General features: G+C 40.2%; 1 protein-coding gene across 2 annotated transcripts; it reads left to right on the forward strand.

Annotated features, from left to right (window-relative positions):
* Positions 1-10,083: 10,083 nt before the first annotated feature.
* Positions 10,084-13,791, forward strand: otpb (orthopedia homeobox b; the record flags this gene model as incomplete). Of its 2 annotated transcripts, none has more annotated exons than XM_084323242.1 (3): positions 10,084-10,159; positions 10,506-10,903; positions 13,291-13,791. In XM_084323242.1, the coding sequence occupies 3 exons, from the start codon at positions 10,084-10,086 to the stop codon at positions 13,789-13,791; spliced, it is 975 nt and encodes a 324-aa protein (XP_084179368.1). The 2 variants fall into 2 exon arrangements, with proteins under 2 accessions (XP_084179368.1, XP_084179369.1); XM_084323243.1 differs by having other exon boundaries at positions 10,084-10,120.
* Positions 13,792-18,098: the final 4,307 nt, after the last annotated feature.

Genomic DNA, 18,098 nt, shown 5'->3' on the forward strand with positions numbered 1-18,098 from the left:
TGTGAGTGAGTGTGTGAGAGTGTATAGTCTCTAATGCCCTGTTAATTACCTGCCGCTGTTCCCACACACACCTCTACTAATGTCCTGCTTGCTATTCAGTGAGTGGCTGGGCTCCTCTCCCCTCCTCCCCCTCCTTCTCCCATCAGGCCCTGTTGTGCGGATTGTTCTGTTACCATACCACCCTCGTTCACTAATTAGCTTTCTTCACCTGAGTTCTGATCAATTTCCAACTAGATTGATTTCCAATGATTGTGAGGAATCGAGATTTAAAGGCGTTTAAAAGATGTAGTCTGGCATTGATTGGATCACCCTCTATATCCTCCCCCTTCCTCTTCATTGTCTAAGGACGGTCTGCTATACTGTACATGTGTTATCTCTCTCTCTTTCTCTCCCTCTCTCCCTCTCTCTCCCTCTCGCTTTCTCTTTCTATCTGTCTGTCTGTCTCTCCATACAGCAGTTCGCAACTGAAACCTGATGGGCTAAGAGCTGACAGATAGGAGCTGTCCAAGGTGCTGAACTGGTCAGAGTGCTGGGTTCCCTTGTGCAGCGACCACAGCCAACTCTGCTTATGAGAGCTCCTGCAGCCCCCCGGGGTTCTTCTTGTGTTAGAAAAACCCAAAGTCATCTAGTTTTCTCTAATCACGACAATTAGTCCCAATATTTCCACCGGACCCTGACAGACGTTACTTGTAACTCTCTTTTCTCTCCGAGCGCGCTGCGTGCCGCCGCTCTCATTACACACGCTGATTAAAGCATAGATTAGCCAGCAGTGGCCCTGCGCGCTGCTCACCAGTAGCTCGCTCAATATCAATTAGAGCAGGCGCCAACAGCAGCATGTCCACTGGTGGCCCTCCGTCTCCGGCTTCCAGGTTCCTGATAGTGCTGGATATGCTTTAGCAATCCTCAGCGGTAAGGGAGAAAGGAGAAAGGACAAGGCTGTGCAATGTGCGCTTCGGCTAAGCAGCGCTACACAGACTGACTGAATGTAATCTCAAGACTCCAACCTAAAACCACTGATTTAAGTGGCCTAATGTTTTAACCATGCCGGGGTGTGCTCACCTCGGACCTTAAGCCCAGGAAGTGAAATAACGGAGAACTGGCTTATTAGACAAGGTAATACCCCTACCTTTATTGAGTTCATTTCAGGAGATAATGAATAGTGTATGAATAGAGATCGAAAAGTCTTCAACCCAGCATCAGCGGGTCATTCCGGTTAGAGAGGATGGATTCGCGTTTCTCCTGACCTCCACGCCTCGGCAGAATTGAGGCTAATTGTGGCTGATTTCATTTATTTACTATATGTATCATCGATATATTCCATATCTTCAATATACCTTTCCAAATGTCAGAGGGGTGAAAAGTCAAACTGGGGTGCAATATAATTTGTTTATAGATGTTGTGAATGTTGCGGTTCTATTCAATTATTCTAGGTTCATTCAAACGTTTGTGTATAGTTGTACTCTAATTTGTATTGTTGTATTGTGCAGCTCCGGGCACAATTATGTTGTTGTTTACAGGCAATATAACAAACTATATAAGTGCCATGGTGCTTATGTTAATAGTCATAATAGCATTATCTTTGCTATTTCAATTGTTTGTAATGTTGAATGGATGAATGATGTTTGTTGTGTATAGTTCAGCACTGCACACTGGATAACAACATTTGACCTAATAAATACATGTGATGTGGATTAGTTAATACGTTTTATCCCAAATGTAAATTAAAATATCAGAATTTCTGTTGGTTAGTCAACATAGAATTCGGTTGATTATTTTACAATAGTTCCCCGTGAGATCCTCATAATTTTCTCGAGGTCAATGCATTCATATTTCACATAATTGATTGTTGAAAAGTATAGATGTTCTGATTTAGTCCTGCTGCCTGCATGCCTTCTCTAATCCCTATGATACATGTGTAAATCCAGCACTGTTCTCCTCTACACATGTCATTCAGTATAGTGACTAACAGGGAGCCTGTCCAATCACAGTTGCCCATCGATTATAGATAGCTGGCTGCTGGCATATGAGAGGGACAATCCTGGATGCTATGCCAATGCCAATACAGGCCCCAGCTAGCTGTGCATTAACCAGAGTTGACACCCGTATATTAGGGGTAAACTGGCCTAATTCACCCTGCCATTGGTCACTGTGTTGGCTCTAGCACTGTGGTTTCCCATTTAATGTTGATAATTATTTTGCTTTCAGCAGTCATGATTAGTATCATGTTTCATTCCATTGACTATAAAGGAAGGTTGATTTATGTTTATGTTTATTTAGGATCCCCATTAGCTTTTGCACTTGACAAAAGCTATTCTTCCTGGGGTCCGGCACTTACAACAATACAACAATATTCAATACATTACATCATTATCAACATCAATTACATCATCAATTACATCATTATCAACATTATTAACAATCTCATCCTCAGTTAAGGATGATATTGTACAAGATACTTATTAGTATAAAGATTATGCAGATGTATTTAGCTCTATGGTATTGGATGGATACAGTGTGAGACATATTTATTCCGCTCTTTATGGTAGAACAATATGGCTTATATACCCTCAGTCTGGCTTATATTGTGTTTATTTGGTTCACAGCCGGCTGTGTTCTTGAAACGCTGTATCTGTAGTTGCTGTAATTTTATAATTATATGTTAACTGATAGTATTTCACGGTGTGTATATATAGCATACACATCACCGTTTTCATGTAACTTCCCCCGAAAACTCCGCTTTAATCAAACGACTGCAGTAATTCAGTTATCCGTATATCCGTGTTGAAATTGGACCGCAGCTCATGCTGTGTTATTTCGCGCGCGTGCATGCGTCTGAACCTAATTCCATTTTTTTCGCTCCTATTTTCCACCAAGATGCTTTTCCATTAGCTTTGGGAAAACACGGTGGCAGGTCCATTTAAAAAGCCTGTGCTCCACCCTTCCTATAAAGTGCCTGCAGTCAAGGAAAATAAGAAATTAAGACCCAGGCCCGTTTCATCATCAGCCTGTCTCCCAGTCAGTCAGGAGGAGTCTCCCTCCCCAAACACAGACAACAAGCCTCCAATTGAGCTCTATGGAGGGGCGTTGCAGGGATCCTACCTTAGCATATGTTAACTATTACACGATGCCTTGATGGAACACAACGAAAATGACTGGTAATTGACATAAAATATGACAAAGCGTTAGAGTCTTTCTGAGGAAAGCGTGGTGTATTACGGTGTATCAGTTCCGTAATGTGACTGATTAATGAAAGATCGGCCTCGCACTCACTCAGCTGCTTCTGTGAAAAATGAGTTTTGTGTTGTCATTCCGACAAGGCGGCAACCACGTCCGGAAAAGACTATTAGCCGGAATCATTATCAATAGCCATATTTTCAAACTCTATTATGGCAATCAGGCTAGAATTTATTCAATAGATTTAGTTCATTTGGTTGTAATTGATAAATAATCAAAATTTATCAATGTACTTGCACACATTTCACTAACAATCAGGGAAAAGTGCCCCATTTACCAGCTGACTTGGTCCAAATTAGAGCTAAATTGATGATCAATTAATCTTGGGAGGGGTAGTGCTGTGTTTAGCAGAGAAGCGGCAGAATGGTAGAGTGGATGGAGAGGAGAGCGGAGGAGGAAAAGAGGGTGTTAAAGAGGATGGATGGATGGATGGAAAAGTATGGGCTTGTGAAGTGAAAGAAGGGCTGAAGTGGCTGCTGGGTAATTAACATACTGTAACAGTGAAACTGCAGGGTAATGCTATTATGATATTATACTATCAATAGAGATCCACTGGGCAACAAGACCATGCGTGTCTGTGTGTATGTGTCTGTGTGTATGTGATAGTGTGTGTGTGTGTGTGTGTGCCTTTGTGTGTGTGCCTTTGTGTGTGTGCGAGTGCACGTGTGTGTGCGTTTGTGTGTGTGCATTTGTGTGTGTGCGTGTGTGTGTGTGTGTGTGTGTGTGTGCCTTTGTGTGTGTGTATGTGTGTGTGTGCATTTGTGTCTGTGCATTTGTGTGTGTGTGTGTGTGTGTGTGTGTGTGTGTGTGTGTGTGTGCATTTGTGTGTGTGCGTGTGTGTGTGTGTGTGTGTGTGTGTGTTTGTGTGTGTGTGTGTGTGTGTGTGTGTGTGTGTGTGTGTGTGTGTGTGTGTGTGTGTGTGTGTGTGTGTGTGTGTGTGTGTATGTGTGTGTGTGTGTCTGTGTGTATGTGTGTGTGTGTGTTTGTGTGTGTGTGTGTGTGTGTGTGTGTGTGTGTGTGCATGCGCATGAGTGAGTGAGTAACTTGAGGTACTACCGTATATCAAGTTCAGCAAGTTGGAGTGGACAAGGTCAAAGAGAGCGATCCCATTTATTCTTTAATTTGCTGCTCATAAATTGCATGATGTGGTTTTGCTGCAGTTTGATAATTACCAGCACATGTTTAATTTCAAGCTACTCAGAGACACTACTGACCCAAGTCCTCCCCTATACCTAGCATCGTAGGTGTGTATGGCTGTGTGTGTGTGTGTGTGTGTGTGTGTGTGTGTGTGTGTGTGTGTGTGTGTGTGTGTGTGTGTGTGTGTGTGTGTGTGTGTGTGTGTGTGTGTGTGTGTGTGTGTGTGTGTGTGTGTGTGTGTGTGTGTGTGTGTGTGTGTGTGTGTGCATGTGTAAAATATGAAATCCTGATTGCTAAAGAAAGTATTCCATTATTAAATTGTCAATATATTTCAGGCAATTTATCTTAATCGCCTGAATTTTCCCAGAGGTTGTTGAGTTAAAACAGGCAGTAATGGTATTTTATACCTAATTCAAAACAGATGTGTCCTTATGTTGTGTTTCATAAGAATGAAGGCGTTTCACATTTCTCAGTCAGCCTTTGTGTATAAGTGATGGAACGACCGATCTGTGAAATATCATGCCCTATAGTACTTTGAAATTGAAATGTTGTTTGAAATATCACAGACGTTGCCTGAGTGTGGCTGCATGTGCCAAATACCTTTTGGGTTGAGAAACGTTTTGAAGGTGCAGGCGATGGCTATCGGCCGTCACATCCCACTTGACCAAGCAATGTGGAATGTGGACTGAGACTTTCCCTGGCACCTGTAATGTAAGACACTCATTACCTTCAATGAGGCATTGCAGCTTCCTAATGACAGATCTGCAGTAATAGACCTATAACTAATGACCAGACTTAAGAAAGAACATATTCTACCAGCTGGAGCAGAACAGCAGAGAAAGTCAAGGTGGCAGGGAGGAGATAAGAATCCTGTAGTCAGAGAGGTGCTAGTCCAGCCCGAATGCAGGAGGTCGGAAAGACTGTTTTAAAGGTGCTGTAAGTGGTATTTTCTTGTTCAAATAAGTGGTATACATGTTGAAATAATAGCTCTATATTCCGACAGCCATCACTGATATAGTGTTTGGTCAGTAACATGGGTCTCCCAGTCCCTCCGCTCTGCAGTAAACAGGAAATACATGTTTTTGGTATCCCATTGGATAAAGTGGGAACAGCTAACCAGTAATGTATTTCCTGTTTACTGCAGAGTGGAGGGACGGGAGACCTGCATATTACTGACCAAACACTCTATGCAGTGATAGCTGTCGGAATGTAAAGCATAACTTATTTTAACAAAAAAATATAGCACCTTTAAGTCAAGTGTATAAAAGACATGTATTTATTTAATATGGACCTGGAACTTCAACACCTTCCTGTCGGATCAGTGATGTCGGTTCTGTTTGTGTGCATGCAACAAATGTGTACAATATATGTATATTATGATATATTCACAGACAAAGGGGACATATTGCGTCAGCTGTTGTGGAGAGCTCTTGTAGACCACGTGGGAGACTTAATTAATTGCTGCATGTAACTTATTTATAAAATACTATACTTTTGGACACTTTCTTTTTAAAATGGGAAAGCACCTTCTTTCCCATGTCAATTGGTTTTCCTATATGACCAAGCTACTGGGGTAATGTCCTCATAATATGATACTGAATAATAATAATAATAATAATAATAATAATAATAATAATAATAATAATAATAATAATAATAATAATAATAATAATAATAATAATAATAATAATAATAATAATAATAATAATAATAATAATAATAATAATAATAATAATAATATTGAAACCAAAACTATATTATAGGCCTGAGCTTGTCCATCCTGGATGTTTCTGGCAGAAGTGAAAGAAAGGAGTTGCCTAAGCATAAACATAAACACAGGCCAACTAATAATTAAAACGGAAAACCTGCCACTACCATTCAGACATTGAACAACACAGTCGTATAGATTTTGATTATGTCGCTCACCTCCAAACTTTCATTAATGCCTTAGTGTGGCCCACCCTCCTCTCCGTGACACACACGCTTTCGTTCTCATTACGGAAATCATTTTATTTGAAGCCATGATTATACTTCTGTGCACTAGATCACGCAATAATGGAGACCATGCAGGCGAAGGGCAGCGGGCCTAATTGGGGCATGAGATGCGCTGGGTGGTATAGCCAAGACGGGTGGCCGAGGAAGACCCTCCGCCCCTCCCCCCCCCCCCCCCCCCCCCTCTCTCTCTCTCTCTCTCTCTCTCTCTCTCTCTCTCTCTCTCTCTCTCTCTCTCTCTCTCTCTCTCTCTCTCTCTCTCTCTCTCTCTCTCTCTCTCTCTCTCTCTCTCTCTCGGGGCTCGAATGCAACAAACTTATTAGACTGCTGCTTATTCCCCGAACTGTCATCGAATCACCTGCACGAAAGTAGAATGTAATTTGTTAAACTGCCATTTCTACAGATGGAAGATCGATTTCCCTTTAGATTTCTCTAATTGAATGAATACAGATGCCAGTTATAGCCTGCAAGAATTTTCGATTATTAAAAGCCTCATCGACGCATGCCGTTGTTGTATTTGCAGAATGTTGGCTGAAAATATTTTTTACTTAGTCTGTGCGTCTGCTATAACCGACCCCCTAAACACATTCAAATAAGCCTACACGGGCAATGGATTTAAGGCAATTTGATTACTAAAAAACCGAGAAGTGGGAGGACACGGAATTCCTGATCTTTGAAATTGCTCTACAAAATCGCATTTGTTTTTGGTGCGCTTGCATTAAAAGTGTCTCCTCGCGTGTAAACATCCGTTCCGCACTCAGATGCGCCGCATTAACCCGCGGGAGGATTGTATGCGAGTGTGTTTTTACTGCGGAAGATTGATGTTGTCCAGTTAGGGAGGCTGAGTGAGACATAGACCTATTTCTAGCAGGTTCCTTTTATTACGGCAATAAGTAACAACACCTTGGGAGATCTGACAGTTGATGGAGGGAGGGGGCAATATTCCGTCAGCAATAGCAAACCGTTGACAAACGAGAATATCAATATTATAACGGTATAGGCCTAAATGTATAAATTGATATGTTATTATAGCTAACCAAAAGTCAGTAAAAAAAAACGTTGTGATACTATAATGCAACGAGAATTTGAATGATATAGTTAATCAAATAATGTAAATAACAAATACATTATTAATAATATACAAAAACAAAATTCTGAATGACGTTAATAATAATGAATAACAGCCCTACTGCTGCTGTTGCTGCATGTTGTTGCTGCTGCTACAACAACTATACTACTACTACCAATAATAATAACAATAATAACAATAATAATCATTTTAAATCAATAAAATAATTTGAGATTACATTGTTGCCTAATAATAGTTTTTTTACCCCACAAGTTGAGTGCAGCTTAGTTGACAACTCTTACATTGTTGCCTTGATGGCTATTGGAAAATATTGCTTTATTTGTTCATAAAAAAAATACATGTGCTAAATTGCCCAGGCAATTTTGTAATTGAAATGTTTTTCAATATACTCAGAGAGACTTTCAAGTGTGGTGGTTAATAAAGCCTACCCAAAACGGGATATATGGGACAAATACAAATAAGTTAAATAAAGCCAACATTTGTGTTCAATAAAAATAATGAAATAATATAGATTATTGGAGTTCGGTTTTATAATTTTTTACTAAAGTGTATGGTTTTTTCCCTCCCCCCAAAAATATAATACATATGGCGGCCATTAGCTCATATAGAGGCTCCTCCGACTTCCACATCTTTAGCATCCGTGCAGTTGGGATACTGAACTTGCATTCACATCTATTACAAATCAAGCATCGTCCAAAGTATACAGACCGTCTCTCCAGGCTCAAGCCCTTGACAAACTCAGGGTTGGCCTTAAAACTCCCAACCCAGTCCCGTCTGCCTGTCTGAGTCAAAAGTATTGGAGCTCTGATGCTGAACCTCAGGAACCGGTCACAGTTTTCGTCGTCACCACCAGTAGACCACCAGTAGACCACCAGCAGACCACCAGCAGACCACCAGTCCATTTCCTTGGGTTTTCACGCTGTGCCAAGTACTATTAGCTTGTATCCCGGCGAAGCCGACCGTGTGTCAGCATTCGGCAGATTGCAGAGTATATAGCACAAAATATGAGCTGCACCGGTCTTACGGTGCAGTGCATGGAGAGAGAGAGAGAGAGAGAGAGAGAGAGAGAGAGAGAGAGAGAGAGAGAGAGAGAGAGAGAGAGAGAGAGAGAGAGAGAGAGAGGGGAGAGGGGGAGAGAGAGGGAGAGAGGCCGGTCAAGGAGCATTCTTGCTCGGGTGTCTCCTTTGTGCGACGGTAAAGAAACCATCCTGTCCCGGGCGCACGGTCTATTCACAAGGCTCGCCCTGACATCTGCCAAACGCCCTGTCTGGAGCACTGGGGGTAGCACAAGATCAATGGCTGTCCTGCTAATTGTATAATAGCCTACTTATAGACCACTGCTAAATGGGCTAAATCATTTCGGTCTACCACGCGTCTGATTTTGTTTGAACCAAATAGGCCTAAATAACTTTAATTGCACCTGCGTTGATGAAAAGTCGATGGGAGTTAAAGCAGCCGATCAGTATCAGAGCTTAAATCCATCTGTGCTCGTTTATTTATTTATTTCCTCGATTTGTCTCAACAAATCACCTGCCATGGGGAAACGGGGGCAATATTCGTTTTGTTTGTGATCTAAGGACGGGAGCTGGAAGGAGCGAGGAGCCTTTCCCCCCCAGCATGAAACATAATGTTCCCCATCTCTTCTACCATGATACCCCCGCCCAGTGCAATTCAGATATTTACTGAGTTTTGATCTTATAAAGGCGTGTGGATAATCCCAATTACGCCAAATGCCTAATGGTCTTGAAAATTTGCTCTGATTTGAATAATGTAAACTTTGCTGTTTGTTCAGGGAAATCTAATGTCATAGAGATTCATATTTTGTTGTTTGTTGAAGGGAGGTTGTCAGTGTAACTGACATATACTGGCTGGTAGATATATCCAATAACATTTTGTGTGCAATTTGTTTCAAATTAAAACATGCCATAGCTTCATCAACAGCATGATGCTCAGCTCTTAGAGCCGGTCTATACTTCTAAGCACGAGTCCTATTAATGTATTGTATGAGATTAAACAAACACATTAAGACGTTTAAAGTGGAATAATTTGACGGTGAACAGCTAATAAATCAGAGGAGGGAATGGCAGAAGATAGAATTGAATTGTAGTTGTGTCTCAAGAGTAGTGTGTGTGTGTGTGTGTGTGTGTGTGTGTGTGTGTGTGTGTGTGTGTGTGTGTGTGTGTGTGTGTGTGTGTGTGTGTGTGTGTGTGCATGTGTGTGTGTGCGTGCGTGTGCGTGTGTGTGTGATGTGCTCAATAAGGACAGCCACTAGCCAGCCTGCTTGTGTGTGTGTGTGTGTGTGTGTGTGTGTGTGTGTGTGTGTGTGTGTGTGTGTGTGTGTGTGTGTGCGTGCGTGCGTGTGTGTGTGCGTGCGTGCGTGTTGTGTTGAGCGGGGGCACACGTCGCTGACATTTCCAAGCTCCGATTCTGATTGGTTCTTATTTGAGGAAGCTCATGGGTTCTTTGAACTAATAAGCGCCTCCCCATCGCTCTAAAGGACATTATAATGCAAGGGACCTCCTTTTTAACCACAAACCGAATTTCGCTCATTTAGACGATATATACTTTTTAAATTGCCAAAAGTTGTATAGGATTTTTTTGGACCGCATCTCGCCCTGGAGCGGTACGCAATGCTTTCTCACGCCGACCTCCTGGACGCTCGGCTCGGTGAGTTATCGTCGCTAAACTCCAGCCCTCAACTCCACTGTAAGCTAGCAACTTTTCCTCTATCCTTATCACTGTCAATGTCATGTGTGTTGTCTGTTTCAGTCTCGTGTATGTTATGTCGAGAAACCAAGTGGTTTTATATGCTGTTCATAATTTGGGTTATAGATCACAGTTATATTCAACATAATGTGAAAATGATCTTGCAGCTGTGGTTATAGTCTTAAGGCTAAAACTGAAGAGATTGTAAACATTTCATGTGATTTTGTCTACTTTGTGTCATAAAGCATAACCAAATGTACGCCTCATTCAAAGGAAATCGGCGTTATGCGCATATAGCTTTGTGCTTCACTCAAAAGGATGTTCTCTCTCATCCCCTTCCCTCCAGGGATGAAGGACGCGGCGGAGTTACTCGGGCACCGAGACGCTCTCAAATGTCGGCTGGGTGGTGGGGTGCCAGACCAGGGACATCCGGGTGACATGGCCCCTGGCTCGGACGCGGTGGAAGGTACCACACTGCTTCCAGGAGACGACATTACTGCCGTCGGATCCAACCCTCCGGGCATGCCGGCCAATGGCAAGGACCAAGAGAAGCAGCAGCAGCAGCAGCAACAGCAGAACTCCAGTCAGACCACCAACCAGCAGAAACAGAAGCGGCACAGGACTCGCTTTACCCCGGCGCAGCTGAACGAGCTAGAGCGCAGCTTTGCCAAAACCCACTACCCTGATATCTTTATGCGAGAGGAACTGGCCCTAAGGATCGGTCTCACTGAGTCTCGCGTGCAGGTAAATTATTATTATTATTATTATTATTATTATTATTATTATTATTATTATTATTATTATTATTATTATTATTGTTTTTTTTTAAGATGACTCATGAAACTAAGCTAACCTTTAATATAATATGCTATCGTGTAGCCTGCTATTGATTGTAGAATCGGTTTCAGAATCTCGTGTTCTTTTTAATTAGAAGGTAGACTTGTACCTTGCCTAAAATGGCTGATCTTAAAAGCGTATGTTTTTCTGGCTTGTACGGGAATTTACACCCGAAGGTAGGATATTTTACTTAATTTAAAGTATTTGATTTTGATGATTTGTTCACGAGCAACACGGTATTTGATGAAGAGGCGCTTCACATAGGCGCTGTCCGCGGTGCTGAACTATGTGCATTAGTAAAAGCTTGAATTTAAGTGCTAATAATATACTAAAAGCTTTCTGACACAAATCGTTAAGATAAAGGTAAATACTTAACTGTGACCATAACGATTTCTAGAAAAATAGCATATTATCTCTCTTGTGGCTATATATATATATATATAATGTATACACTGTCCAATTTAATTGCAACTTGAGGACAAGAACACCTTTGTGCTTCCAATTTAAATTGGACCAAACACGTTATTTGAGCCTACTGGCTTACGTTAATGCCTATATAATAATAATAATAATAATAATAATAATAATAATAATAATAATAATAATAATAATAATAATAATAATAATAATAATAATAATAATAATAATAATAATAATAATAATAATAATAATAATAATAATAATAATAATAATAATAATAACGTAATAACTTACGTGCACTAAATAGGCCTACATAAAAATGACAAAGGTTAACATACGATCAACATACTATTTTGACATCACTGCCCTGCAAATATCTATTTGTTTTTCTTTGTCGAGCAGAGCAATATGTTACGAATTGTATAGCCTATATTTCGAGTGCTTCTTCTCCTGTTTATAATTAGCTATACAATATCACATAAAGCCCTAATAAACCAAAGACATTATCAACCGATTTATTTATAAGTGAACGGGTTATTAACCAGTGATGTGAAATTCATGCAAATTACTCCTCTGAAAGCAATAAAACAAGTATAATCATTAGTCATTGTGATAATCAATCAATTCACCTTTTCTATATATTCAAAGATAGCAGGTCGAATATGCTGCTCTGTTTACAAACACGAGCATTCTGCAGGTGCAGTGTTGTGCAGGCACACTCCCTTAAAATGCTCTATCAGCGACGTCTTAATAGGACTCAAGACTATATTGTACTTTTTTTAATGGAATGAGAAATTGCATTTTCTTTCCCTCGAGTGTAATGGGTTTGGTCGACGTTTCACGGATGGCTGAACAGAATGAGAACGAGATTTCAGTTTTAATACGGCGGCACCGGCTCACGGCCTCACGCGCGCATTAATCATGCCTGAAGATGATGAAATCTTTATAAAGCTCAATAAGAACAGCCAATAGCCAGCCTGCTTGTGTGTGTGTGCGTGCACGTGGGTGTGTGTGTGTGAGTGTGTGTGAGTGTGTGAGTGTGTGAGTGTGTGAGTGTGTGTGTGTGAGTGTGTGTGTGTGTGTGTGTGTGTGTGTGTGTGTGTGTGTGTGTGTGTGTGTTTGTGTTTGTGTTGATGCCGAAATTCGATAGGTCCATACGAAAATATAGGATTGCTTTGCTGCATTTCACCCGAGGCCCACTATCCTTTCTACGGGGCCATTTCTCGGCAAACCCACCTCTGTAAATCTTGAGAGTGCAATTAGTGATGGAAAAATATAGGTTGGCTTGCTGATGCATAACACTATTCATATTCTGGACGCTATCCAAAGCGTCTGAGAGGCTATTTTAAGCAGGCTATGAATAGCATAGAATCTCAAATTCTGGTCGTTATAGGCAGCCAGAAGCTAGCTATTGATTCATGCATTGGAGTCATATTTTAGGATAATAATAAGAATAATAATAATAATATTAACAATAATAATAATAATAATAATAATAATAATAATAATAATAATAATAATAATAATAATAATAATAATAATAATAATAATAATAATAATAATAATAATAATAATAACAATAACAATAACAATAACAATAATAATAATAATAATAATAATAATAACAACAATAATCATCATAATAATAATTTAGGGCAGGCCTACATCTGACACGTGTGCCGAACTTTGACGATATTATTATATAGGAAAACAAAACCCATGGCATGCTGATCTTGCAAGGCCACATGTTTTCTATCGATATCATTATGGGAGACTAGGCGTTGGAACGGGGTTGTTATTATTATATAGCATGGCTGTTCTAGGTGAAGCTTAGTCCTGTTATAGGCTAACGTGTAACGCCTCTGTCGCCACAGGTTTGGTTCCAGAATAGACGCGCTAAGTGGAAGAAGAGGAAGAAGACCACCAACGTCTTCCGCTCCCCGGGGACGCTGCTCCCCACGCACGGCTTGCCTCAGTTCTCTGCCGCCGCCGCCATGGAGAACAGCCTGTGCTCCTTCCACGCCAACGACTCGCGCTGGGCGACGGGCATGCCCGGGGTCTCGCAGCTACAGCTACCGCCGTCCTTGGGTCGCCAGCAGTCTATGGCGCAGTCCCTATCACAATGCAGCCTAGGGCCTGGTCCACACAACTCGATGGGACTTTCCAACGGCCTATCTTCTAATGGCTCCGGTCTACAGTCTCACCTCTACCAGACATCTTTCCCTGGAATGTCAGCCTCTCTCTCCGGCTCCACGAACGTATCGGGCTCGCCGCAGCTGTGTAATCCCCCTGAAAATGACATGTGGAGAGGGACAAGCATCGCGTCGCTTCGACGCAAAGCGCTGGAGCACACAGTGTCCATGAGTTTCACTTAGTGACGTTTCAAAATGTCCTCTGCGACTCTTTTGTTTATAATTCCGTTGTGTTTAGATCAAAACAAGAAGCCGAGCTAATCAGACCTGAAATATGAGAAACCAGAGACCAGAGACTGAGTGTAACTTAATATATTTACAAGACCAAAACCATGGACAACATTGATGGATGAATGAAGAATCAAATAATTAACCTTTGTTTCCGGGGTTATTTATCTTGTTAATTCAAAAAGGATTATATCAACCTTTGATGATACTGTTGTAATGATTTAGCATATAATTATTGAGCCAAACAATCGTCGTGTTTACGTTTTAAGTTACTGTGTCTTTACGCACACAGGTGTTATTCAGTGTTCAGGTGAAGTTGTGTTATGTTATGTTATGTCGAACGAATATTTAGGAGGTTGGGTATAAATGATTTCCAACAGCCTACCACACACGCACTATATAGGTAGGTCCGATGAAATGGGTCTCTGAGGCATGCGCAGTGCACGTGGATTTAACTCTTGGAATACCTGGAGAGATGCTGGTGCCACCTCGAATTGAACAAATAGCAAATACATTTGTTAGGCGACCACAAACCGTCTGCATGAGACAGGAGCGTAAAAAGGAAGAAAAAAATATATTTATATTTTTTTCCCCATGCAGTAGACCTAATCTGTTTTAGGATGTTTAGATAAAACATTCTTGCTATGTATACCTGCTGGTCTTTTTGTGACATGTTTTAACTTATTGTCTGTGCTAATTGCTGACACATACCTTTCTTAAATGTTTGATCTTACACCAAGATGCACCACATTGACAGGTTTGTATCAATTTAAAATGACAAATAAAAGTAATTTTCAAGAATGTCAAAATTATGATTTATGATTTATGTCTCCATTCCACTTGATACACGAGGATTGTGTAGACTGGATTATACTGTATAGCTTACTTGATTATTAGCCATTGGGTGGACATTATTTCATAACCACAAGCAGCCTTTGAGAGTGTTCGGTATATACGGTGCGAGCATAGCAATTTCGGGTCCATTTTAAAAGGTTAGGGGACTCCTGGAGTCCTCTATGCTCTATCCAATGGAACTGCGACTATTGGATGGCTCGGCATTCCTTGGCAAGAGACAGAGAAAGAAAGACAGAAAGACAGAAAGACAGACAGACAGACGGACAGACTGACAGACTGACAGACGGACAGACACACAGACACACAGACAGACGGCTCAGCAACCATGGGTGCGGGTTTCTTCCTACATTTTTCTGATTAGTATCAAACGGAGAGAGTGTGGCATTTAGCATCTACCATTTTGCAGTTCCAATTAGTACCTTTTGACGGTCCATCTAACGATCCTATAAACAACTCCATCATAACCAGGCACCCATGTCCTTGTCCTTGTATGCTGTCGGGTCAGGAGATCGTGGGATCTGGCTGGCATGCACGTGGTTTAAGGAAATAATTCCAAAATGGAGTACACTTGCCTGGTCTGGTATAACCTCAACCCAACCTGAGCTCTAAAACAATAGCCAATATTTATCCGTTTGTTTTTATGATGGGCACACAACCAAATCACTAGCTTTGGCACGTGACTCAATATCTACTGCATGTTTGTTTACATTAATTTGTGCCTGCTGCAGGTAAAAGAGTGAAGTACACTTTGATATACTTAAATACTTGAATAACAATAAGTGCATTTCAAGTACATTAGTAAGTAATGTAAGTACAAAAAAGTATATTACATTTGTGTTTGTGCAGAACTTGTAAGTTGTTTTGGATAATAGCGTCAGCTAAATTACTAAATGTAATGTGTTTGAGCAATACAACTTAAGTTGTGTAATATAATGTATTAACAAGTTTTTTTTATAAATCAATTTAGATATAAGTATACTTTAAGTGCATTCAAATGAAAAAAATTAAACGAATTGTGCTATTTGGATTAGCAAAATAAGTGCTGTTAATATAAATTCAAAAAGTGTATTTTAACTATAGTTTAACAGAAAACTACAATAAATATACTACAAATAAGTATACTAATATACAGCTTAAATGATATTTGAATGTTTATTTTAAGTATATTAAATGTTAATACCAGAGAGTGCAAGTAGATTTTTCAAAAGTATACTTTAATACATATAAATATAAGTATACTACAAGTGTATTGGAATACACTATTAATACATAGAATCTATGGATTACCTTTAACATTTAGTTTTTAGTATACTTTTAAAAGGTGTATTTTAAGTAGTATAAGTAGTAACAGAAAAGTGTAATACAATATACTACAAATAAGTAATATCCAATACAACTTAAATTGTGTTTTAATTTATTTATTTTAAGTATATTAAATGTTGATGCCAGAGTACCAGATACAATTTGTATGTATTAATCGTTATGTATAAAAAATAAATATATAGAAAATACATCCACAGAGTTTTGAAAAAGGTGCACAATAAAATCATGGTCTCATTCACCAATGGACTTACGACAAAAAGGGCTTTCTCTTAGGGCCATTTTAGACCTTTTCGGGCCGATTTTGGATTAACCAACCGTCCCAATAAAACATATATAATTAATAGTAATATATTGTCTATATTTATGTCTTGCCCGAAAAGGTCTCAAATGGCCCTAAGAGAAAGCCCTTTTTGTCGTAAGTCCATTGGAGAATGAGACTGTGCTTTTCCCCCAAAAGACTATTGATTATGAATTGATCATTTAAAAAATTTTGATGGTCCAAAATTAGATGTACAAAGTTTGAATAAAACACAATTCAATGAAAGTGAATACATTTTATTTCTTCAGATACCTATAGTGTGGAGGAACACCAACACTGGTTAAAATGGTGTTTGTGGAACAAAGGTATATTATATAGCACAATGACAAAATTTTATGAACATTTTCCTTGCACAGTGCACTCTGGTCACCCCGTGGTTTGTGCACGCCCTTTGCAAAAATTCTCACAGCCTGCAGTCAAACATAACCCACACAAGGACTGAATGAGCCAAATAAACAGCTGAACTATACTGTCTGTGAGGTATAAGATTAACAAACGAAATAACATTATTTACAGTCTCATTATACAGATTCACATAAGAATTATGCAGAGACCCAAGGTTCAAATCCCGATGTAAACGGTACCGCCGGCTTGGTCAGTCGTGACTCGTCCCTAATATTATACGAACACAATTGCCAGTGTTTGCACATGGAAAGCCATGCAGTGGGGTATGAGTCCTGGTCGTTGAAATAGCTACTCCTACTGGTCGGTCTGTTCAGCAGGGAGGAGATAGCGTGAACCTCCACCGTGTTACACTCTCCCAGTGTAAGTCAGGTGACAATGGTAAATGGACTGCATTTACATAGTGCTTTTATCCAAAGCGTTTTACAACTCATGCCTTACATTCACCCATTCACTCACACAATGAAGGGAGACCATGCAGGTGCCAACCTGCTCATTGGCAGCAGTTAGGGGTTAAAAGAACACGCCAACATTTTGGGAAATTAGCTTATCGTCTTCTCCAGAGAGAGACAAGAAGATAGATATCAGTTTCCTCTTTGTGCGTTCAGTATATAGAAAGCTATCTGGCTGCAAGTTAGCCTAGCTTAGCACAATGAATGGAAGCGGACATGACCGGTTAGCCTTCGGGAAAGGTGTTAGTTGGACAATGCCTATAGGCTAATGGCTAATCGGTCATGTCCGCTTCCGCATTGTGCTAAGCTATAGGCTAACATGCAGCCAGATAGCTTTCTACTGAACACACAGAGAGGAAACTGGTATCTATCTTCTTGTCTCTCTCTGGAGAAGACGGTAAGCTAATTTCCCAAAATGTTGGCGTGTTCCTTTAAGTGTATTGCTCAAGGACACTTCAACACGCTGCTGGGAGGAGCCGGAATCGAACCAGGAACCTTTTGATTAGACTACAGCTCTACCTCCTGTGCTGTTTCCCCACAAAAGCAGTGGCTGGTGACTCCACATGTATGGGAGGAGGCATGTGGCGGTCTACCCTCCCTAGAACGACAGTAAGGCAGCACAATGACCAGGGGGAAAGAAAAAAATCTTTACTAATTTCAAATGTATTCACAAATTCCTAAAATGTGATTTTGTTATTCCAGAAGACTGCCAGTAACATGTTTCTGTAAAATGTATTGTATTTATGTTTCATATTGAGTGCACTAAAATGGAAAATACATCCTACTCAATGTTTACATTGAGTAAATGTTTACATTTGATTCAGTGTGATTTTTTATTTCATGCAATCTAGAATCATATATACCGTAAATCCTCAAATAGAGGAGGGACCTCCGATAAAGGAGGAGCCTCT

Source organism: Notolepis coatsorum, assembly GCF_963971535.1.
Source record: "Notolepis coatsorum genome assembly, chromosome: 10".
NCBI classification, from domain to species: domain Eukaryota; kingdom Metazoa; phylum Chordata; class Actinopteri; order Aulopiformes; family Paralepididae; genus Notolepis; species Notolepis coatsorum.